General features: G+C 55.7%; 1 protein-coding gene across 1 annotated transcript; it reads right to left on the reverse strand.

Annotated features, from left to right (window-relative positions):
• Nucleotides 1-1,341: 1,341 nt before the first annotated feature.
• On the reverse strand, nucleotides 1,342-22,694 carry Padi3 (peptidyl arginine deiminase 3). Its single transcript, XM_055611296.1, has 16 exons — nucleotides 22,603-22,694; nucleotides 15,948-16,128; nucleotides 14,826-14,898; nucleotides 13,463-13,524; nucleotides 12,740-12,857; nucleotides 11,978-12,103; nucleotides 10,626-10,804; nucleotides 10,173-10,276; nucleotides 9,974-10,085; nucleotides 8,618-8,725; nucleotides 7,254-7,405; nucleotides 6,957-7,101; nucleotides 6,758-6,860; nucleotides 4,201-4,280; nucleotides 3,275-3,400; nucleotides 1,342-1,575 (listed from the first exon to the last, which is right to left on the reverse strand). The coding sequence occupies exons 1-16, from the start codon at nucleotides 22,692-22,694 to the stop codon at nucleotides 1,342-1,344; spliced, it is 1,995 nt and encodes a 664-aa protein (XP_055467271.1).
• Between the last annotated feature and the right edge of the window lie 601 nt (nucleotides 22,695-23,295).

Genomic DNA, 23,295 nt, shown 5'->3' on the forward strand with positions numbered 1-23,295 from the left:
CAGATCTCATTATAGATGGTTCTGAGTCACCATGTAGTTGCTGGGAATTGAACTCAGGATCTTTTGGAAGAGCAGACAGTGCTCTTAACCTCTGAGCCACCTCTTCAGACCCCTGTCCTCAGGGGTTATCTAGCCTCAGATTCCAGAGGAGTATCTAGGCAAGTAATTGCAAGGGACCCCCTCATTTTAATCACCAAAGAAAGGCAAAGGTTAGACGCACGGCATTTGTGCTACTGTTTATTGGCCAGCTGGACCCACAGAACACACAATAAACTACTGTTTATTGGCTTGAGACAGCCAAGCCCCTCCCCTCTCCCTGTATGTGGAAAGGTTCAACTGTCTCACTGAGTCCTGCCTTCGAGGAGCCTGGGGTGGGGTTGCCTGGGGTGGGGTTGCCTGGGCCTCTACTGCAGGGTGGGAGTTTAGGCAGAAAGCACAGGGCTAAGTCAGCCAGTGGCCTCTTCTCTCACACAGTTCCCAGGCCAGCTGACCCTCCTCCTCAAGATGGCGGGACTCTCAGGATCAGTCTCATGTCTTAGGAAAGACACTCCAGTCTTCCCAAGCTTCAACAGCCATCCAGTCATATCACATCCAAGAGGGTTTGGACAACCAGATACCCAGGCCTCAGATGATGGGGAGCTTGGAAGGCTAAGAGATAGCTGCCATTCCAAAAGCATGTACAGGCACCCACTGTGTGGCAGCTCACAGAGGCACCTACTGTGTGATAGCTCACAGAAGCACCCACTGTGTGGCAGCTCAGGCTGGGTGGGGCAGAGCTCCAGTCCTTGCCAGGAGCTTATATGGGGAATGGTGGTCACACTTTGACCTGAATGGACCCCGGGGTGTTTCCTGGGAGGTGGGATGGGTAGACTCTCTCTTGTCCATGTGGAACACAATGACTTTCCAACCAAAAGCTGTAATTGGCCAAAACAGAACCCCCAGACTTTCCGCCACAGGAAGTACAGGTCAAGGCGCTGACGAGATAATGTAGCAATGCTTCTAGACTCCTGAGTGGATTTACCCACAGACAGAAGCATTTTGGACTGTGTGGGGATGCTATTTTGGGGTGTCCCCACCATTAACATTCATCCACATGAGAGACCTTTAGACACGAGGCCCTTCCTTGAGGGGCATCAAGAGGATTCATGTCTGGGAACAAGACAGGCTGCAGAAGAATTCGGGCACCTCGAGAGAGGCTTCTGAGGAGCATGGGTCACCCTGGGCACTCAGTCTAGAGACTGGCAATCTCTTAGTGTTAGTTGCTCTGGGGTCTGTCTCAGTCTCCATCTGCCACTGGGCCCACGTCCCATCCCAGGGGAAGGGTGGGGGATGGGTGGTGGCTCAGGGTGCCATGTGCCACCACTTGAAGGCGAAGGGCTCCCGGCGCACGTTGGTGCCACAGTGAACCTCCCCGTGCAGCATGTGGTAGGGTGTGAAGTCATCGATGAAGGTGCAGTGCAGGCCCAGCGGCTCCAGCAGGGAGCGCACCTTCTCCTCCAGGCAGCAGCGGCCATTGACGATGGGCCCGAAGGGCTTGGGGATGCCCAGGTGCTTGCCCAGCACCAGCATGTTCACCTGCGGGAAAGCAGGGACCCAGGTCAGAATCAGGACGGCAACATCACCTTCCCACCCTGGAGGCCCCAGGACAGTCCGGGCTTGTCTCCAGGCAGCCTGGAACATCTCTGCTTGCTGGCTGGAGAGCAGCAGGGGATCAGACTCCTGCCGACCGCATCTGCCCAGCCCAGCCCTGCGACTTCCACAGCCACCGTGCTCCTCACTGGTGGCCTGTTGGTGGCTGCCGTGCTTGTGCAACCAAACCCTAACCTTCTAGGCTATCTCTGATTGGACCAAGTTGAACAGCTGGCCAGGACGAATTGATCAGATTCTGTCTCCCAGGAAGTTAGAGTTGACTTGGGAGGACTTTCAGTTTTTGTCTATACAGGACCCGCCTCTCATGCCTGTGTTCATTGTGGTCATTTAAATGAGCATGGGCTCCATAGGCTCACATATATGAATGCTTGGTCCCCGGCTGGTAGAACTGTTTGGGAAGGGTTAGGAGGCGTGGCCTTGTTGGAGAAGGTGTGTCACTGGGGGTGGGCTGTGAGGTTTCAAAAGGCCCACACGATTAACTCTATCCGCCTCACGCTTGCGGTTCAGATGTAAACACTCAGCTACTGCTCCGGGACATGCCTGCCTGCCTGCCACCATGCTCCTTGTCACGGAGGCCATGGACCCACCCTCGAAAACTGTAAGCCCCCATTGAATGTTTTCTTCTAGATCCTGCCTTGGTCAGGGTGCTTTGTCACAGCAGCAGGAGAGTAACCAAGAACAGCAAAGGAGAGACAGAGGTGGGGGAGGGGAAACAAGCCGAGGAAATGGTGTGGACACAGAAAAGGGAGAGCTCCAGGCCATGCTAAAGGCTTGCCACAGCTGTCCCCACCCTCAGATGTCACAGTGGCCTTGTGTCAAAGCTGCAGCTGGCCGAGCCAGCTTGGGTGGGCCTCTGTTTCTGGCCAACACAAGAACCTCAGCCCTTGCACAAACTTCCGGGAGCACAGCACATTAATTACAAAGCTGCCCCAAGTGTGCAGGAAGGAAGGGAAGCAGAGAAAGGCTTTGCAAGCAAGGGCAAAAAGCCAGAGAGGGAAGGAAAGGAGGGCTGGGTCAGGGTTAGGATACAGTGGATACGGGCCCTGCGGATGGTGAGCAGAGAGGCCAGGTGGTGACCAGGCAGCAATGGTAACCCACCCCCAGCAGTATGTTAGAAGGCAGCCATGACCCTCCCTGTCAGTCAGGACTCTTGAGGGGAGCTCCAAGTGTTGGGGTGTCTGATATGCACCCTTAAGGTTTACAGACAGCAGAGAGAAAGCTGGGACACATCCTCAGAGTCAGGAGGAGATGGTCCCCTCACTGGAGAACAGGGACCACTCCCAGCCATCTCTGTTCCCCACGGGACACATGCTTGTGTGTGTTGTGGGCAGCAGAGAGCTGGGAGGACCAAACCAGGGCAGAACCCCTTCAGTTCCTGGGTGAGGTCACGTGATCTGCACACATGATCCCGTGCAACCTTTTTTCATGCCCTCAGATGTCCCTTCCCCCATGGGTGGCCACAGGAAGGCATGGCATCAGCCTGCACAGCCTGGGACCCTGATCCTCCCCACCACCATCTCTGGTCACCGCAATTCCACACGCGAAGGCAGTCAAATGCCCTCCCTCTGAAGTGAGACCCAACAGCCTCGTCTGAGAAAGCCCAGGTGCTGGGTGAGGACCTCACCAAGTCGGGGAAGAACGCCACGGCCTTCCTCCTCTCCGCCTTGAAGAGTTGCGGGATGTCGATGATGTCACAGTCGGCCAGACCCAGCTCCCGCTTCAGCACCTCACGGTTCCAGTCAATGCAGCTCTGCAGGTAGGCCGGGGACCACACTGGAGAGACCTCAGCAGCGTGGCTGAGGCAGGTGCTCAAGTGCCCACCACCAACTCTACAAACCCCACCTGCCTAGATCCCACCCTCCATGTCCTGTCTCACTAGCTAACCCTGAGCCAACACTGAGAACATGCTATCCGAAACCCTGACTTAGTGACTGCATTCCACGTGTGGTGGCTTAAGATATGTTATCAGTAAGTGCGTGTATGTGCATGTGTGCACAATACCCACGGAGGCCAGCAGAGGGCATTGGATCCCCAGGCCAAAGGTAACGTCCTAATGTAGACTTCCCTAAGTTCTTCAGGTCTAAAACCACTCTGCACTGGGCTGTTGGCCACAGCCTCACTGTTACTCCCACATCTTCTTTCGTTCCACTCCACACCCAACTGTGCCATTTCAGTCTGTCCCCATCTGCCCCCTTCTCGCCACCTCCCCTGCCACCCTCTGGCTTCGTGGGTTGCAGTGCCTTCGCCAGTGGTTTTCCCTGATCCTTTCCTCATTTGTGTTTTCACACAGTCCCAACTGCAGGGGCATGACAGTCAATACCCTCACTGCAGACTCTGACATCCTTCCTGGGGCCGAGTTACATCTATCTCAGTGCTTACAGCTGCCTGTGTTTCTCAGATGCAGACAGGCTCACACCCTTACTTCTCCCAGGTTAAAGGAGGGTCCGGGTCTGTTTCCACATGACCAACCTTTGGTGGACTGTGGGCCCTGGCCTGGACCCCAGCCCCATCCACACCCACCTCCTACCCACGGCCCCATGGCCTTTGTACCTGTGCAAACTTATTAAAGTTGATAAGGTTCTGGTTGGAAAGGACCTGATTGATGGAGATGGTCTTGACCCGCCTGTCACCTGTGAAAGAGACGGAGAGGCCTGGGGGCTAGCACAAGGCCCAGAGAGGCCTGGGGGGCTAGCACAAGGCCACGGGAGGGCCTCCTGATCTGGGGACCAGAGTTCAAGTTCACAGCTGCTGGTCTCTGGAGGAATCAGTGGCTCCGAGACTCTCCTGGGCGGGGGTGGCAGCACCTGTGGGGATTGGCCTGGCCAATGGGCACCTCCAGAGGAAGAAGAGGGCACAAGGAACTGCAGGGTTTTATTTGAGTTCCCTGGAGGTGGTAATACCTAATTGGGACTAACAGCTGCCTCAGGGCACCTGGTAGGGATTCCTCTCTCCCTTCAGTTTCTTGGGAAAGGGAGGTTGGGGGAGGGGAAGACTGGGTCTGTTGATGGCCTTGGCTCTCACCCCAGGGCCAGTGTTTATAGGTTCTCTAGGCAGTGAACCAGCAGGTACTAGGAGTCCATACCAACAGACTTCGGCTTGCTATTTAGGAGCAACTTCAGGCCTGGTCTTCCTGCCTGCCCAGTGGAGGCCATGGAAACAGGGCTGGCTGTGGGAGGGGGTGTAGGAGCTAATGGCTCCAGTTGTCCCAGCTGCCAGCTGGCCAAACCCTAACTATGTGGCCCTCAAGGAAACTGAGGCTCAGAGTGGTCAGGTGACTAACCCAAGGTCACACAGCAGTGGTCCTCAGCCTTCTGAACGCTGCAAACCCTTTATACAGTTACTCATGTTGTGACCCCTCCAACCATAAAATTATTTCGTTGGTACTTCATCAACAGTAATTTTGATACTGTTATGAATCATTACTGATGAATCATAATGCAAACACATGATAGGTGCCTCCCATGGGGGTCGAGACCCACAGGTTGAGAACTACTTCCATTCAGCAAAGGTTTTGGGGGGTTAACTGGGAGCTGGATGCTCGTAAAGGGCTTCTAGACCTTCCCTTAACTTGGAAAAAGTAAGGGTGTGAGCCCTGAGCCTCTGAGGGCTGGCGGGGCAGGAAAGGGCCCCTTTGACCTAAACATACAGCTGTAGGTCATGTCCCCACCTGGAGGCAGACAGCCTCTCACAGGCCAGTTCCTCGGCATCGGCTGCGAGGCCCCGGGGCCAGCACCTTCTGCCTCCAAGCCTCAACCGACAGCAGACCCTCCCCTCAGCTTCCCTCCTCCCAGGGGCCTGTCAGGATCATCAGGATAAGCCCGGGATACCCCAAACCCAGGGCCTGACACTCCTGCTCTTAATAAGCCACAGCAGCCTGGAGTGTCTGCGTGTGTGTGTGTGTGTGTGTGTGTGTGTGTGTGTGTGTGTGTGCGCGCGCTGCTCGTGGCTGACATTGGCATGCCACGCTACAGCCCTTCCTAGCCGGACAGGATGGACTATGCCGCACCACCTCCCCATTGCTCACTGTGAAAAGGTCCCCAGGGGTGACCAAAAGCCACTCCTCCCTGTCCATCCCTGGCACAGAATCTGGGCCTAAGGGTCTTTTAAGATGGAATATAGGTTCAAAGAAACCTCACTAGGGTCCCTCTGGAGCAATGGCTTAGGGAACACAGCTGCTGGTTTATTTTCTGGCCCCTGTGCTGTGCTGGGGGCAGGGGACTTGGGCGCAGATTGGAGCCAGGGCGTCCTCCGCCTCCCATGTGGCCAAGAGAATCTAGGACTTTAGTGCCAAAAAGGACTTTATTTTATTTAGGTTTTGGTTTAGCGAGCCAGGCTCTCACTGTGTAGCACAGGCTAGCCGCACACCTGCATTTCTCCTGACTATCCTGAGGACTGGGGTTTCAGGCCTGCACATGCCCAGCTGTAGTCCAGCCCACCCTGCCCATCAAACTGCTCCACTGAACAGTGAAACACAGGCTTTTCATTCAAACAAAACAAAACAAACAACAACAGAACAAAAACCAAAAAACAACCTCCCACCAAGTTGCCCTTCAGCTGCCCCTGAAGGGCAAGGGCAGTAGATGCCAGGCTGTGGGCGCCTCCCCAAGCCCGGTCTCTATCGCAGGTGAGGACAGCAACTACATTCTGTGATGGCCGGGGATAGAAGACATGGCAGCTGGGGCTTCAGAGAGCAAGGTAGAGGATGGCAGAGAGCCCGTTCTAGGGGGACAGAAGGCCGGCGATGGAGGTTCATAGATCTGTTAGATTCCACTTAACAACTCATCCACACTCCAAACCAGCCACCAAAGAACACTGACCCTGGACTCCGGGACCTTCTGAGCAGAGGCCTGATGGGACATCCCTGGCCACACCCTTGCTCTCACCTTCTCCACACCCCTTGCCCTGCAGCTGCCACAGCCCCGCCCCCACCATAGCGGGTGGTCACCGGTGACACAGGGTGTCACATCAGGAGAAAGCAGTCCTGAATTTTGGGGGTACCATCTAGTTTTAGAATGCTCATTCCTTTTGGAAGTCATGGTGTGCTCACTTCAGGAAAGAGATAATACATTGTTTTTTTTTGGGGGGGTGACTTGACACTTTTACTCACCAATGACCCCCTCGAAAAGAAGGGCCCTGCCATGGCCCCATTTCTGTTTTTCCTGGAACAGCCTGAAGCAGGCGGCGGGGCTGGCCAGGAGGAGCCGGAAGCCCTGTGTGTGGAGAGCAGGCACAGCTGAGCTCACGGCCTTGTGTGCCCACTGGCCCCAAACTCTCAAGGCTGCCCAGGCAGGCCCACAGGTCCTTACCTTCCCGTCTGGAGCAGGGACAAAGCTCAGAAACTCATCCACGTGGCCCACAGCCAGCCAGTCCACAAAGAGCTCCACCAGGGGCTGCACCTTCTGGGCATGGAGGAAGTTTCGCACCACCTGGGTGACCCTGCGGCCTCTCGACCTGGGCAGGGGTTAGGAAAAGACACCAAACTGAACACGCGCTCCAGAAGAAATGGAATGTCCGGAGGGCAGCTATCCGCAGCACCTGCCGCCTGAACGCCAGGCGGACCTCCCCCAGGCCCACCACCACCATCACCACCCAGAACCTCTCACCCGGGCAGGTTGCCCCCAATGAGGATCCTCCCCAGGGGGTACTCCTTCCCATTGGCCACCACCGGCGGGCTGACCTCCAGGTTGCCGAAAGAGTCCAGGCCACTCACAGAACTGTCTCGAGGTTCCCGAGTCACGTAGCCGAAATCTGGACCCTGGTGGGGGAAACTGAGTCAGGCAGGGGCAGAGTAACAGGAAGAGCATGAACTCATGTAATGGGCTCCGAGCTCTTAAAAGATGGGATGGGAGCAGCCTCCCATTCTTCAGATGAGAATACTGGGTCAGACATGGGATCTGATTTTTTTTTTTTTAATTTATTTGTTTATTATTTATATAGCATTCTGCCTGCACGCCAGAAGAGGGCACCAGATCTCATTATCTCATTATCATTAAAGATGATTGTGAGCCACCATGTGGTTGCTGGGAATTGAACTCAGGACTTTTGGAAGAACAGTCAGTGTGCTTAACCTCTGAGCGAATCTCCAGCCCATGGACCTGGTTTTTATGTCACATGTGCAAAGGACCAAAGTTGGGAAGCAGTCAGTCCCCAGGGCCGTGGTGTACCTGTCAGGCCGGTGTCATTTTGCCTGTCACAAGCTCTACTCCCCCCCCCCCCCCCGCCCCCATTAGACATTCAACAGGCTCCTTGAACTCCACGGGCCCTCCTGTCAAGTCCAGCCCAAGGGTACCAGAGACTGGTGAGGGACCTCATAGTCTCTCTGAAGGAATTCAGACATCACTGAGGGCCAACTGATGCCATGTGATCCAGTGACCCAGTGAGGAACCCATCCCTTATGGAGCTTAAAGGGGTCTCCCCTCTGTGCTCAGGGGTCCTCTCCGTTCACCCTCAGTCTGTTTATCCTAAGAGCCAGCACACGCTCACAGAACTCCAGGCTCCCTCCTCGGCAGGCAGCCATCACCGTGACAATGCCAGGCTTCCTTCATAAATGCCCGTGAAGCTATTTCTGCAGTTGAGGAAATAGAGGCCCTGAGAGGGACGTTAAGTCTGACAGTATCACACAGCCTGGGAGTGACAGCCAGATGCTCTGATATCAGGGCCCTCAGGTTCTGCCAGCTGTGGACCCGCCTCCCCCACTCGCCAGCAAATAAAAACACACAGTACTCTGTCTCATTGGAGGCACAGATAAATGGACATATCAACATAAGTCTATCCCATATAAAGTGTGGGATAGGCTTACGCCGTAAGACCCTCCTCACCTCTTCACAAACGCCACTGGCCCTCTCTCCGACAGTCACTGGCCAGCCTGCTCTGGCCCACAGAACAAGCTTCCGAGGGCTATTCCCTGTTCACCTCGGTGTCCCCTGGGGATGTGTTCATCCCCAGGGACGCCATGCCCCCCACTTACCAGAATCCTTTTGTAAGGGAAGCCCTGCAGCTCCCCATTCCTTGGGGAATCAAAGACCACCGGCAATGTCTTGTGCGGTGCCTGAATGTAGCCCAGCTCCATCTCATCCTGCCAATGGGGAGAGAGAGACCATAGCTGTGGACGGCCAGTAGCGCCCCCTAGTGCTGGGCACTGAGGCTCTCAGGGAGGCCGGCTCCTAGGGGTGGAGCATTCTCGGGCCTTGGAGGTGGGGAGCCATCGAAGAGAATGGGCTGGGGCTTGGTTGTCTATGAGACTACGGGAGTCACGTGGGAACACAGGAGACTACAGACTCTGGGGTGTGCCTGTGCTGGGACAGGACAGGGTGGGTACAGAGATAGATGCAGAGTGGCCCGGGTTCAACACACAGGGCCACCCACTGAGCATGCGTCCGCTCCCATGGCCTCCAGGCTAGTCATGAAGTTAGCATGATGGACCTCAGAGACAGGGATGTCTCCTCCTCAGAATGCACAAGGAAACAACAGCCCAGAATGCATGATGGCACAGCGAGACAGCAGCCTGCTGTGTGCCAGGCCCTGGGCTCTTTATGAACACCAACTCCTCTAATCCCACCTACCCCTGGGCCTTCGAACATGCAGGACTCCCCTCCCCCCTCACCGGGTGACTGGCAGTTCTGAGTTCCCGCACTGCCTTTGTCAGCACAGTGGGCACTCATTGCATGAGCTCATCAGCAAACACCCAGGGGTGCTTACAAGAGGCCGGAGAAGATGACGCTGTGCAGGGCCTGGGGGTGGGGTGGAAAGCGCCTGGGAAGCAGCAGGGAAGAGTCCCCACATTCCCAGGGTCAGCGAGTCCAGCTCACACGAGGCCCCTTCCCTAGCCTCTCCATCCTCCCGCCTTTTCCTTTGAGGATCCTCCCCTAGGGCTTTCCACTAGAAGTCCCACACCCTGGAACGACCTCCTCCCCCCCCCCCCCCATCCATTTCCTTCTCAGGACAGTAAGGCCTCCTCCAGCCCCCTCTGGCACGCTGCTAATCCTTTACATGCCGGCCTCCAGGGGTCCTGGAGCAGTTACTCAGCACAGCGGGACTTCCCAGCCCCTTGCCATCGACACACTGGAGCAGACTGTACCCTGTGGGGTTTACCAAAGTTTTGGTGACACTATGGGACTGTAGGTGCTAATGGCCAGTCCTTCCCCCTCAACCACAACATCTCCAGATGCTGCCTAACATCCCCTTTTAGCTCGGCTGCTAAGTGCATGGCCTCTGCCACCTCACGCAGGCAGCAGCCCGGCTGCCTGAGGGATTTTGGGATGAGAACTCTGTCTGGAGTCAGGGAGCCCCGGTATCTCCTTGCAGGATGGTGTTGCTGGGTTACCTGGATCCAGCGGTCGTTTCTGTTCTCTGCCTGAGGACAGATGGTAAGCCTGCAGCCCGCCTTCCTGGCCAGCTCCTCCACAGCTTCCACAAAGCGCGTGTTATTCCTCACCCTGCGAGCGGTCGGGGAGGAGGGGGCACTCAGAGCCAGGACCCAGGAACAGCGACAACTCCAGGGCGAGGACGCCACCCACACTCACCGGCACACGTACACCTCCAGGGGCGGCAGGGTGCTGGGCGTCATGATCCAGGGCGCCACTCGGAACACCACCGTGTCAGTGAAGATCGGGGTCTCGGAGAAGTCCTTCGCAGGAGGGCCAAGACAAAGAGAGCGGGACTCGAGGGTCCAGTGGCTGGACAGGACTTCGGGTACTCTGAAGCCCCTCCCCTAGGGTCCTCAAGAACCACCCTGGTTTGGGCTGTGGCTGAAGCTCATCTGGTAGAGTGCTTGCCTAGCATTCGAAAAGTCATGGGTTCTGTCCCCACCACTGCATAGAGAGGGCATGGAGGTATATGCCAATAATCCCTTGGCTTTTCTAAAGGATGGAGATGACCCGTAGGGTCATGAGAGAGCGTGAGGCCCTTAATTCCAACAGTGCCCAAATCTTCCTGGAACAGAACATTCTCCTCACCCTCTGCCTGGCCACCCTTACCTCATTGGAGTCATCCAGCAGGGTGACATGGAAAGAGATGAGTCCCGAGAAGCCAGCGTCAGGGAAGGAGAGGCCCTCCACGAAGAAGCGCTCCTCATAGCCGCTCAGGCGGGGTACCTCGTATGACATCCTGTCCGGGCCCAGAGCACACCTATAGGCCTCACAGGAATCCTCCGGACCTACGGGAAGAGGAAACGGCCCTGACGCTTGGGCTGCTCAGGAGATGTGAACATCTCGGGAGAGCTGAGCCCTTTCACCCAGCCGCAAGGCAAACAGCCCTTCATCTCCTACCGCCAGCAAGGAGGAAAAGGGCACAGTGGGGAAGGGCACTCTTTTCTAAGAGACGAGGTTCACCCTAATGCATCATGTACCTCCAGCCATCTTCCCTATGGGAATATGCAGACAGAAGCTGGAGAAACAGCTCAGTGGCTAAGAGGGCTTGCTGCTCACAGGCCCTGCGCCCATGCTGGAAGGCTCCAACCACCTGTAACTCCAGCTCCAGCGGACCTGATCCCCTCTCCTGGCCTCCATGAACACCTGCGCCTGTATACAAGGATGTCCACACGCACCACTATTTAGCTACTTCCTCCTCCTGACGCTGACTCCTAAGATCCAGCTATGGAAGTACTGAAGTCCAGCAATCAAAGGCCTCCTTTGGCTCACCTAATTAACATGCCCAATCAAAATTAAACATGTCACCAGGCCTGGCGGTGAGCCTTTAATACCAGCACTTGGTAGGCAGAAGCAGGCGGATCTCTGAGTTTGAGGATAGCCTGGTCTACAAAGTAAGTTATAGGACAGCCAGAGCTACACAGAGAAACCTTGTCTGTGTGTGTGGTGGTGGGGGGAATAAAGAAAGAAAGAAAGAAAGAAGGAAGGAAGGAAGGAAGGAAGGAAGGAAGGAAGGAAGGAAGGAAGGAAGCCCACTTCCGGGGTGGGAGTGCAGAAACCCATTCTACCAGCTACAGGGATGATGGCACAGTCGAAAAAGTGCTTGATGTACAAGCTCGAGGACCCACCCAACTTCTGTGCCCAGAGCCCATGCTTAAAAAGTTGGCGAGGGACTCTGTCTCAAACAGAACAAAACAAGAACAAAAAGACAGTGCCTGAGGAGTGACAGCTGAGGCTTCAAACTATATGCACATATACAATAAGGGAAGGAAGGAAGGAGGAGGGAGAGGGAGGGAGGGAGGGAGGGAGGAAGGGAGGGAGGAAGAAAGAAAGGGAGAGAGAGAGAGAGAGAGACCAACCAGTCCCCACCTCTGACTGCATTGATGCCCAGGGCATCAGCCGAACCCGGCTGAGAGGCACATCTGCCCATGGACCCTGGTAAGTGCTCGGCACACACTTACCACAGACATGGAAAACCCGTGCCCGCTCCGCATCACAGCTCGACGTGTGCAGGATAAGTTTGTGGTCGTCAAAGAGGGCTTCAGGGCCCTGGGTCCGAAGGACCATGAGGGACATATCTTCCAGATCTGTGAAGCCAGACAGAGGATGCTGACTGACAGCTGCTCCACAAGGGTGTCAGGGGCCGGGACTCCCAGCCTCAGCTCACGGAGAGGCTAGAGCCCAGTGGTGTGGACGAGAGAGGCGTGTGCACACGGACACTGCCCTGCTTCCTGTCCTCTATGCGGCCCACGCATCCTCATCCCGGAGCAGAGTTGAAGGCCACTTGGGCACCTCACTGAGCAAGCCACACAGGTCAGAGATCCAGTGGGAAGGGGTCGGCAGCCCACAGACTGGATGTGCAATTCGGGGGACCCTCCTGACCTGTGAGCCTCAGCACCCTCCTCTCTGGACTGGGGTAACAACACGTACCCCCTTGCATGACTAAAGATCTTGGGAGGGGAAGGCTTTGCACACAGTAGGTACTCAAACAATGCTAGCAGCCCCTCCTCTCCTGTAGGAAGAGAATGCTGGGGGGAGCGCCACAAGCGCTGGGGATGCCAGGAGAGGCAGCTACCAGCCTGGGCTGCACTCTGAGGAGTCTCACAGTGAATTCTGCCCCTCCCCTGCCCGCCTTCAGAGCCCCACTTTGGGGTGGGGGCCCCTGTGGGGTAACTGAGGAGGGACCCTGGGTGCCTGGAGATGCGCCGCCCCAGCATGCTCACCTTGCAGGCAGTGCACATGTTCATCACAGTTATCTTGGGCGTTAGAGCTCACGTCGTCCCGGTCACAGTTCACCAGCAGGATAGCTCCATACCCGTCAGGGCCCCACACCCACTGCCTCTGTCGGTGAGAAAACACAGCTGGCAACAGGCTCCGGCCAGGCTCCCACTCAGTACTCGCTGGCCAGCCTCCTGAGCCGTTACACTGTCCTGTGAGGGGTCCACCCTTCGCTGAAGCAGCCCTGCTCAAGAAGCATCAGCGGCACCAAGACCGCACGAAAGACCTTTAATCGTGTCTTGTACAGCAGGCTGCTCTTTCCACCCAGATCTCGGTCCTCACATTTATTACCTCTGAGACGAATCTGCTTGCTACCTGTATTCATCAGTAAAGTTTTATTGGGACACAGTCTCATGATTAGTTTATGCACTAAGTGGCTGCTTCAAAGAAGGGTAGGTCACAAGGTCTAAGACATTTACAATGTGGCATTTATTTATTTATTTATTTATTTATTTATTTAGGTTTTTTGAGACAGGGTTTCTCTGTGTAGCCCTGGCTGTCCTAGAACTCGCTCTGTAAACCAGGCTGGCCTGGAACTCAGAGATCCACCGGCCTCTGCCTCCCGAGTTCTGGGATTAAAGGCATTCGCCACCAACGCCCAGCAAGACTTTTATTTTATTTTACTTTACCACCTGCCACCTCTGTCTGAGGCGCAGTAGAAAGCCCACCTTATCCACGAAGCTCCTGTCCTGTCGGTCCTCACAATTCACGTCACAGTCCAGGGTGATGTCTGTTGGGGAGGCGGCAGGAGGTGAGTCTCCATGATAGACCATGCATTCACCTCAGCCATCTGGGCCAGGCAGGTGGGTGCCATCCCCAGGAGACACCCAGAGGTTGGGCCCTGGAGTTTCCCATCCTTGGGCAAGGGGGAAAGGCTCAGGGGGAGGGTAAGACGAAGAATGGATCAAAGGCTTGCCCCTTCAGGAAGCTCCTCTTGATGGTACCTGTTCTGAAGCCCCCGAGCCCTTGCTGTGTGAGACACAGTGGCACCACCCCCAGGTGGTTGAGGACTGTATCAGTGAGCTTGGATATGGGTGTCAGAAGGACACGGGTGTGAGGGTGGGCTCAGCCACCTCGCTGCCCAGCCTGGGAAAGCCTGCCTCGGCATCTGCTCTCCTGCCCCTGCCTTTCCCGCTGGAATCCCTTAACAAACGCCAACAGTGCAGTGCTTAGAGTGCCTACGGGGTCAGAGCCAGCCTCTAAAATGGGCTTAGTTCTTAAAGGGGGTGGGGAGAGCGCTCAGGTGATTTTCTTGAATCTCCCCAACACACCACTCAGAAGAACAGGTGCCAAGGGATTTGAGACACCTGACAGACTACACACAGGCTCTGCCTCATGGGCTCAGTCAGGAGCCATAGAGAAGGTAGAGGGAACAGTCAGCGCCAGGGTCACTGGGCGGGGTGGCTCGGATCCCGGACTCAGCGATTGCTGCGTCAAGCGCTTCCTTGTAATTATTCATTTACCATGCACGGTTGGGCATGTGTGGCAATTTTTGCTTTTATTTTTAAGACAGAGTCTCGCTATGTAGCCCAGGCTGGCCTGGAACTCACAGAGATCCTCCTGCCTCTGCCTCCCAGGGGTGGGGTTAAAGGCGTGTGTCACCACACCTGGCTTCCAACTTAGCTTTCCTGGAGCTCAAAGATTCAGCTAGCCTGGTTAGCCAGCAAGACTCCAGGGTCCTCCCGATTCCCCTCCTAGTGCTGGCATTACAAATGTAGGCCACCCTGCACGGCTCTTACCTGGGAGCTGGAGTTTGAACTCAGATCCTCTCACTTGTTCAGCAACCACCTTACCCTCTGAGCCATCTCCCCGGGCCTTTCATCCCACATATTTGCCTGTGTGTGTTTGTGTGTGTGTGTGTGTGTGTGTGTTTATGTGTGTCTCTGTGAGTGAATGTGTGTGTGTGTTCGTGTTTGTGGGCAAAGGCCAGGATGTTACTCTACTGCAGATCTGCATGCCCTGCTCCTAACTGCTTTCATCCCCAGCCCTGGCAGGACTCCCTGGCCACACCCTCAGCCCGGCCCAGCTTACCCACACAGGTGAGGTAGAGCACCGCATAGGCCAGGGGCAAATGCTCGTGGCTGGAGTGGTAGGCTATTTGCACCTGCAGAGAGACATGCCCATGTCACATACGGACAGGCCCCTGGTGGGCAGGAACAGGACCCTCACAGCCTGTGTCAGTTCCCCTTTAAGCTCCCCAGGGTCACGGTTTCCCATACCTTGGTGCATCTGTAAAGCTGGCACCATTAGTCCTGTACCCATGTGGACCCGGGTTCTAGTCCTACCGACAACGACCTGGACCTGAGCCCAGCATCTCTTAGCCAATGCCCTGTGCCTGTCTGAGCTGGGGGCTCATCACAGCTGGCTCAGGCTCCGTTCCCAGCCACCATTAAGGGTGAGGACAGCAGTGGTGGCATCGAGAAGGCGGTGCAGGCAGTTTAATCACTGACCCTTTGATCTGTTCCTCTCCCTGGGACATGCCCTGCAGATACCCGTGCCAAGCCGCCCAGGCTCTGACATGCCCCTTCATCTGGGTCACAGTGTCAGGGCCCTGTGGAGGCCACCTAACCCTCAGTATGGGAGCTCCAAAGTTCTGCACCAATATTTCAAAGGTGGGGAGGGGAGGGGAGGAGTGCCTACAGCCTTCCTCAGTCCTACGGGAGCCCAAGAGCTCAGGATGGGAGACCTAATTTTCAGAGCAGCACGAAGGGCCTCTGAAGGCTGGCAGGTCCCGTTGCCCAGCCCCAGGGACTCTGTGATTCTCACTGACTCAGCTCCTCACCAGGACTTGTGACTTCAGATAAGCTATACCTTCTCTCATCCTCAGTTTCTTCCTCTGAAAAATGGGCTCATTGAGCTCAGGGCAGACACCAGATTCAGAGGGCCACAAAGGTCCGACACAGCAGAACTACAATAACTCCTCCTTTCATAGGGGCTGGTTAAACAGAAGACGCCCAGGGTCCATCCCCCCTTCCCCGGAAAGCAGGGCAGGAGCAGCCCCATCCTTCAGACTGACATTCAGAGGTCTGAGGATGTACAGCCAGGACAGGGATTCACATCCAGCACTGTGGCCCTCAGGCCGAGTGCCCCCCGCCCCCCGAGCTGTGACACTCTAGGGAAGGATGAGAAGAGGGCCAGGGGTGATGAGCTCACGTGACTGTCGTTGAGGTCGTTGCTAGGGGAGTTCATGACCACGATGATTTCCAGCCCTTCGTTGAAGCACCACCGCTGGGTGTCAGCTCGCTCTCGGCTCCTCTCCATGCTGGCAGACACGTAGATGTCCACGCCAGGCGTCCCGTACACCTCAAACATGTCTGTGCCCTCAGGAACCGACCTGAGAGGACAGGGGAGTGTGGGCCATGTGAGGGGGCTCACATGAGCTCGAGACCTATGCCCTCCTCCAGGAAGCCTTCCCCAGCTACCCTGGCCGCTCATCCCGAGCTATGGGAAGCAGAGCCCGGGGACCACGCAGACCCGTGTGCACTCTTGCGTCTAAGTGCTGAGATTCCAATATCCCATCACCATCCAGCTCATTTGGGGCTGGTAATCATACACACATACACACACATACACCCACACACCCACACACACACACGTGTGTACGCATGTGAATCAAAGGATGGAGGAGTCAGATATGGAATCAGAAAGACAGACATGGGCTGGGCATACTGGCACATGCTTACAATACCAGCACTTGGAAGGCAGAGACAGATGGATCTATCGTGAGTTCAAGGCCAGCCTGATCTACATAGAGAGTTCCCAGGACAGCCAGAGCTACATAGTAAGACAAAACAACAAAAGAAGGAAGGAAGGAAGGAAGGAAGGAAGGAAGGAAGGAAGGAAGGAAGGAAGGAAGGAAGGAAGGAAGCCAGAAAGACAGACGTGGGAGCCTGAGCCAGGGAGGAAGTGCTCTCTCTTGGACTCCAGGGAGCATCTCAGCCCCACTTTCAGAGGCATCTGGCTTCCAGTAACCCAGGAAGCTGGTCAGATTCCCACAGCAGACCCAGCGCCATGCTTTCCCTCAGTCCCGAGTCCACCACAGAGGGCCAACGTGCCTTGACAGTTTCCTGATGAGCAGCTCTTTGGCTCTGAGGCCCCAGTCACTCCCTGGACCCTCCCTAGGCCACGCTGGGAGTTGCTGGGAGTCCCTCGGGAAGCTGGAGACCAATTGGCCAGGAGGAACAGGTGGCATGTACACTACAGCCTTGGGAGAGTCAAGGGCTCAGTGACGCCGGGGCCCAGTCAGCAGTCAGGTGAACTTGGAGCTGGGTCCCCTTTCAGCCAGGTGACCTTGACTAAATCACCGAGAGTGTGGGATAATGACACCCACTTGGCCAGCCTCTTGGGAAACCAGGAGGCTCAAGTGTATTAATAGCCGAGAGAAAGCTTGGAACACTCCTGCCCGGGATAAGGAAGGTGCTATTAAAATGAATTATGGTGCAGGCTGCAGGTGGATGGAGACAGCTCTGACGGCGAGCTGGGGCGGCTGAGATGCATCTGAGGAAAAGGGGTTTCCCACCGGAGACTTAGGAGCTCAACCTTGGTGACTTGTTTCCATTTTATCCTAATGAAGCGGGGGAACCAGTGATGGTTCTTGAGTGGGAAGGGGGGTGGTGCAGCAAGGTGATTAAACTCGTGTTTGACGCACTCAGGAAGCCCGGGTTCAAATCCTGGCCTTGTCCTCAGTCCTGGAGGGTAGGACACAGCCTCCTCAGGGCTGCACTCCAGCTAGAGTGACAGGAGATGGAAGGAGAGGGTGTGGGTGTGAGGCACTCCCAATGAGTGAAGGTCACAACCTTATTTTCCTGCCGGGTAAACTGAGGCAGCCAGAAGGCACCCAGACCCCCTATCCATGATGCCCCAGCATAAAAACTGTGTATAGACTGGAGAGATGGCTCAGAGGTTAGGAGTACTGGCTGCTCTTCCAATTCCCAGCAACCGAATGGTGACTCACAACCATCTCTAATGAGATCTGGTGCCCTCTTCTGCTTTGCAGGCTTACATGCAGACAGAACATGGTATACGTAATCAATAAATAAGTCTTTAGAAAGCTGTGTGTAGGGATGGCCAAGGTGTCTACTTGGAGGAAGAACCTGGGTCAGAAGCAGCAGATTCCCGTTTCCTGGAAGTTAGGCAACACTCTTCCTTAGTGAGGCCGCCACTGATCACCTGAGTTTGATTCCCAGGACAACATGGTAGAAAGAGAGACCCGACTCTTGACCCTTGTCCTTTGACCTCTATATGCACAAATAAATAATTAATGAAACTTTTTTTTTTTTTTAAGTGGGCAGCCATTGAAAATGGGGACAGCTCATTTATCTTACAGGTGTCTAGTGCCCGGAACCTGTGGACCAAACTCCCAGTGCCGGTGGCACTGCAGGGACCTGGCCATCAGTCAAGGCTTTCTGACGGCTACTGATGCCTGAGCCTCACGGCAAAGGGGCTGCTTAGAAATGCTGGTCCTGAGTCCCCACTGGGAGTACAAGGATGACTTGGGGGTGAGACTACCCCATCCCGGGTCCCATCAGCCCACTCTTCCCCTGCCCACTGTGGAAAGGACACTGGTGATCTTATTAAATGAAGCTGCCCCAGTATGAGGGCCACACTATCGTCTCACTTTGGGGGAAACTGAGGCTCAGGAGGCCCGAGGTCAAGCAGGTGCTAATCGGCAACTCCGGGTCTTGCAGCTGAGCTCTTTCCTTAGCCCCATGCAAAACTGACCTGATGCCTCTCTTCTCTGGCTGCAGTTCTGGCCTCCAGAACAAAACTGATGAGAGGTTCCAATAGTTAAAACAGAAAAACAAAACAAACAAACAAACAAAAACACAGACAAAGCCCCCTCAGCGCTGGCCTGTGGGGACAGAGCCCACAGTCTAAACAGCACAGGCTCTGAGAGGTAGTTTCAAGGAGAACCCTAGATCTCCCTTCCTTGTCAGCTTTGCTCACACAACTAGGCCTAGGAAACCCTGGGCCCACTGGACCCCACATCTACCGACTCTGCTCTGGCCCGGGAAACTGGTGACCACCCTGAAACTTCTCCAAAGACTGAGTGGCTCCGAGACCCCCTACCCAAGTCTATGCACAGGGTGGTCAGAGGAGCTGGCCCTGTTGTCCAGGAGGCTCTGAGGCCTAAGAGCAAGCAGTTTCTATGCTAACCCATTAAGTTACCTTCCAGGAAACTGAGGCCCAGGGAGGAGAAGCCAGTGTCTCAGGATGGCCCAGCCCTGGAGACACTAGGAACCAAACTCAAGGCTCTTTCCTGGCTCCATCAGGCATGTCATGGGTGCCTTGAGTTGTCTGCCCTCCCAGCTGGGGAAGCGGTGTCCAAGGGCCGCAGCGAATGAGCTGGGCCAGGTTTTTTGTCTGTCTGTTTTTGAGGGAGACCCAAGCCGCAGTGAGGGAGATACTGGTGATGAGTCCCACAACCTCAAACATAAGCGTGTGCTTCACCACTGCAAGGCACCCCAGCCACACCCCACCTGAGATTCAGAGCTAGCCTGGTCAATACTTTTGTGTGTGTGTGGCGTGGCGGGGGGGGGGGGGCAGGGTCTAATTTTTTTTGATAGGGTCTCATGTAGCCCAGGCTGGCCTTGAAATTTTTAATGTATCTAAGGATGACCTTGAACTCCTGATTCTCCAGCCTCTACCTCATTTGCCAGCATATCTGGTTTTTACGGTCCTAGGAATCAAACCCACGGCCTTCACCAGACCGTGTAAAGGAAGCCCTCTATCAACTGAGCCCCAGAGGTATACTCCCACAAGATTCAGAGGTGCCACATCAGTGGAGACAGTTCAGAGCGGGGTGGGTGTGACAGCTCACTACCAGGTGTGGTCGAGGGACAGTCACCTGCTCCTTGAGGAAAGCTTCCTCGGGGAAGCTATGGCAGCTTCCAGTTGATGAAGACCTCCCTACTGCACCTCAGTCATGGCCTCCCACCTTCCGGCTTTTCCAAGGGCTGTTCTGGGTCTCCCTCCTCAAGGCCAAGGCACCCGGGCTGATTTGAGAGAGCTAAGAAGCATGCAAACACCCCGTGACCTCTGCCCCACTGCAGCCATGCAGACCAGACCCGACTCTTCCGGCCTTTCCCATATATACGTCTGAATACACATGGGCCCCTGGGGTTCCACCAGCCCCACAGGACCTTTGGAATCGGGTCCCCATCACCGGACATCATGGGCTGTTTAGGTCTCAAGGCCTGGTTTCTGTCTTAGCTCATTTCTGAACCTGGGTAAGTCCTTGCCCCCACCAGGCCTAAGTTTCCTTATTCAGAATAAGGGGTGGGTGAGCCCCAGAGGGCACCGCCGGACCAGCCTGGTTCCCAAGTTCCAAGAAGCAAACTTTCTTTCTCTGCCTCCAAGGCTGAAGTCTCAGCCCCGAGAATGGTCCGTGTGGAGCTGGCAGAAGCTCCTGTGTCTCACAGATAGACTGGACCTGCCTTCAATCCCCTGAGCATCACTGCGCACATGAAAAATGAAGATGAAGAAGTACTTCCAGGTGCCAAGGAGCACAGACGAGGCCTGGCATCTCGCCTTCCTTCCCTGGCTGCTCAGAAGCTGCTCCTGGATGCCTCTCACCACGGCCAGTCAGGCTCTGCTGAGGGTTCTCGCTCCTGCCTCCTCCTTCAAGGCTCCTCTTCCCGGAAGCCTACTCTGATCGCTCGGCTCATGCTGACTCCTCTTTTATCATTTAGTCCTCCATCTCCTGGTGGGGCTCAGGGGCTGTGTCCTAGCCAGCTGGTGCATGGAAGGTTTGGGAACACTTGAGACTCTGCGCAGGCTAGGTGCAGACCCGTAAAATGATGGTGATGGTAATGGTAATGATGGTGGTGATGGATACCACAACAGAATGCTTTGCATACTGTTTATATTGGTTTATATTCTACGAACCATCTACGCCCTCCTCCTAGGTGTCTCTGAAGGAAGGACCAAACAGTTCCATGTCCCCCTACCTCTCTAAGGTGCTAAGGGCTGTGTGACCTTTGACACCTTGGCTGACCTCTCTGGGTCGTGCTTTCCTCATCTATGAAATGGTGAGGATGCCTACACCCTTCGGCTGTAGGAAGCTCGCTTATCTGGGTAAAGAAGTGAGGATGGTGCAGGCCACTGACAGCCTGGTGCACCATCATATCACTGGCCCACCACCTCGCACAGCTAGAAGCGGAGAGTCTATAGGGCAAGCGTTTGCCAAGATGAGCCAGCCAGAACCAGGGCTGAGCCCCTGGTTTGTAGGCCAGGGCCGGGCTCCAGGAAGAGCCCTCCAAGATGTCCAGTCTCGCTCTCCCTTTCTAAGACGTAAGTCATTTCTGCAGCCCGCACTGGACAGCCAGCCCCCTGGCCTACACTAGAACTCCTCCCCCAGGTAGCAACCATCTTCCTTCCACTTCTGAGAGTCCCCAGGGCTGGGCATACACTAACACTCAAAAAGCCCATGACAAGTGCATGAATAAATGACTGAGACACTCCATTTCCCAGGGCGAGTGGCCATCGGGGTGTGTGGACATCCTTCTAGAAGACACTGGAGCCCTATCACCATCCACGGCTGCCCCATCCCCAATCTTCTGGGTAAATACCCACCATGGCCCTAGTCAACCAAGTCAGCCCCAAACAGCTGCTTGCCTCTCACCAGCCCATCCTCCATCCTCAAAGGCACCACCTCTGAGAGGAAGAGGAGGAAGAAGAAAAGAAGGGGGAGAGGAGGAGGAGGGGGAGGAGGAGGAGCTATCCCCAGCTCCCTGGACGGGTCAAACCAGAGCCATATCTACCCAATGCGCACAAAGGCACCTGGGCAGTGAGTCACTCTCGTGGGCATGCAGTCCCGGAGCGGGCCATGGCGCCAGGCAGTGTCCACCCCCTCCTGTCCTACCTGCTTCTTTGGAAGCCACAAACTGCCCCCTGCACAGCCCACAGCCCACCTACCCTCAGCCAGGCACCAGCTCCTGGTATGCAGCTCATCCCAGACTTGCTGGTTTCCCATGACGGGCAGCTCACTTCCTGTCCTCCACACCTCAGGCCTCAAACCTCTATGCTTCCAGCCAAGTTCACTCCACTTTTTAAATGCTTACTTCTGGAAGCTTGTAGTCAAAGGGTTTGAAACTTTGGCCCCTCAGGCACATCTGACAATATCCTGAGATGATTTCCTTTCGGCTGACCCAGGAGGGGTAGGGGCATTATTGGCCAAGGACAACTCAGTCCCACGGGAACTTCTGGTGTCCTGGTGCTGAAGCCACATCCAAGAATCAGGCAGGAGGGTTTGAGGGGTGGCACCCTGACCCCAACATCCTTGGACTCTGTCCTCTTCTCAGCCTCAGTGCTGGGACTCAAAAGCCTAAGGAACCAGCCTCATTCCTACATCCCCTCCATCCAAACCACCCTGTGCCATAGAGGCTCAGCCTGGCATAAAGCAGGCACAGTGCAGAGGTGGTGAGCAGCTGGTGCAGATGGAACGGAAGCCCTGGGGTCCAGTGGTTGAGCAGCTGGACATGGCGTTCCGGGGAAGTCTGCAGTGGGCTCAGAGTCCAGCTTTGCCTCCTGGTGACTGTATGCCTGGGCTGATGGCTCACCCTCTCTGTGCCTCCTTTGCACTTTGTGACAAACATCGTGTGAACCTGGTTGATACAGCAAAGGAGCCACTCTTGGGCACTTGGACCCAAGGGACACACTTGGAACACTGGCGAATTCCAAGGTTAAGACCTCAGACTAAGCACCCAGACCCAACCCGTCCCCTGAGGAACAGCCACACAGCTCCTAGGGGGTGAAGGCCCAGGGGCTCGGCATGAAGAACCCCAGACCCTCCAGGGCCAACTCTTACCCATAAATGTCCACGATGGTCTCAACGCCCACCACACACACAGCGCTGGTGGGGTGTTCCAGGGACACACGTACAATCCTCTGCAGGGACATACCGGCCTAGGATGGGGGCTCTGGCCACCAAACCCAGCACTAGCCAGAGGTCCTCCTGAAGGTGGTTTAAAAGTCCCCAGCCCCACCCATCCAGCCCAAGGCGCAAGCCCATTGGCTCCAGCACTAGAAGCCCAGCCTCTTCTCAGAGGCCGAAGAGCCAATCCCCTCTTCAGGATTGGCTGGAAGGGCTCTGATATTTGCATAGGGAACCCGTGCCTCCCACCCCAGGGCACCCAGGGAGTTAATTTCTAGCTGGAAAGAAAGCGAGTCCCTACAGGCGCTTGGCCAGCACATCAGGGATGGATGGGGTGGGGTGGGGTGGGGGTGGGGGTGGGGGGCTGGAGATGGGCCGTGGGGAGGAACGCAGGGCTTTGTCCAGGCCCTTCTCTGCTCTCTGGCCTCACCTCTTTCCATACTGCTGGAAGGGCTGCTGAGAATGCAGGTTCCCAGGAGTTCCAACCTGGTGCAGGCAACTGGATTCTTCATGCAAGCCTATGAGAGACACTGGTCTTGCTCCTTTTCCTCCTCCACTTCTCCCCACCTACCTGCCTCTCTTTTCTTTTCCTTCCTTCCTTCCTTCCTTCCTTCCTTCCTTCCTTCC

This window comes from Psammomys obesus, unplaced genomic scaffold, assembly GCF_907164565.1.
Source record: "Psammomys obesus unplaced genomic scaffold, mPsaObe1.curated_primary_1811, whole genome shotgun sequence".
NCBI classification, from domain to species: domain Eukaryota; kingdom Metazoa; phylum Chordata; class Mammalia; order Rodentia; family Muridae; genus Psammomys; species Psammomys obesus.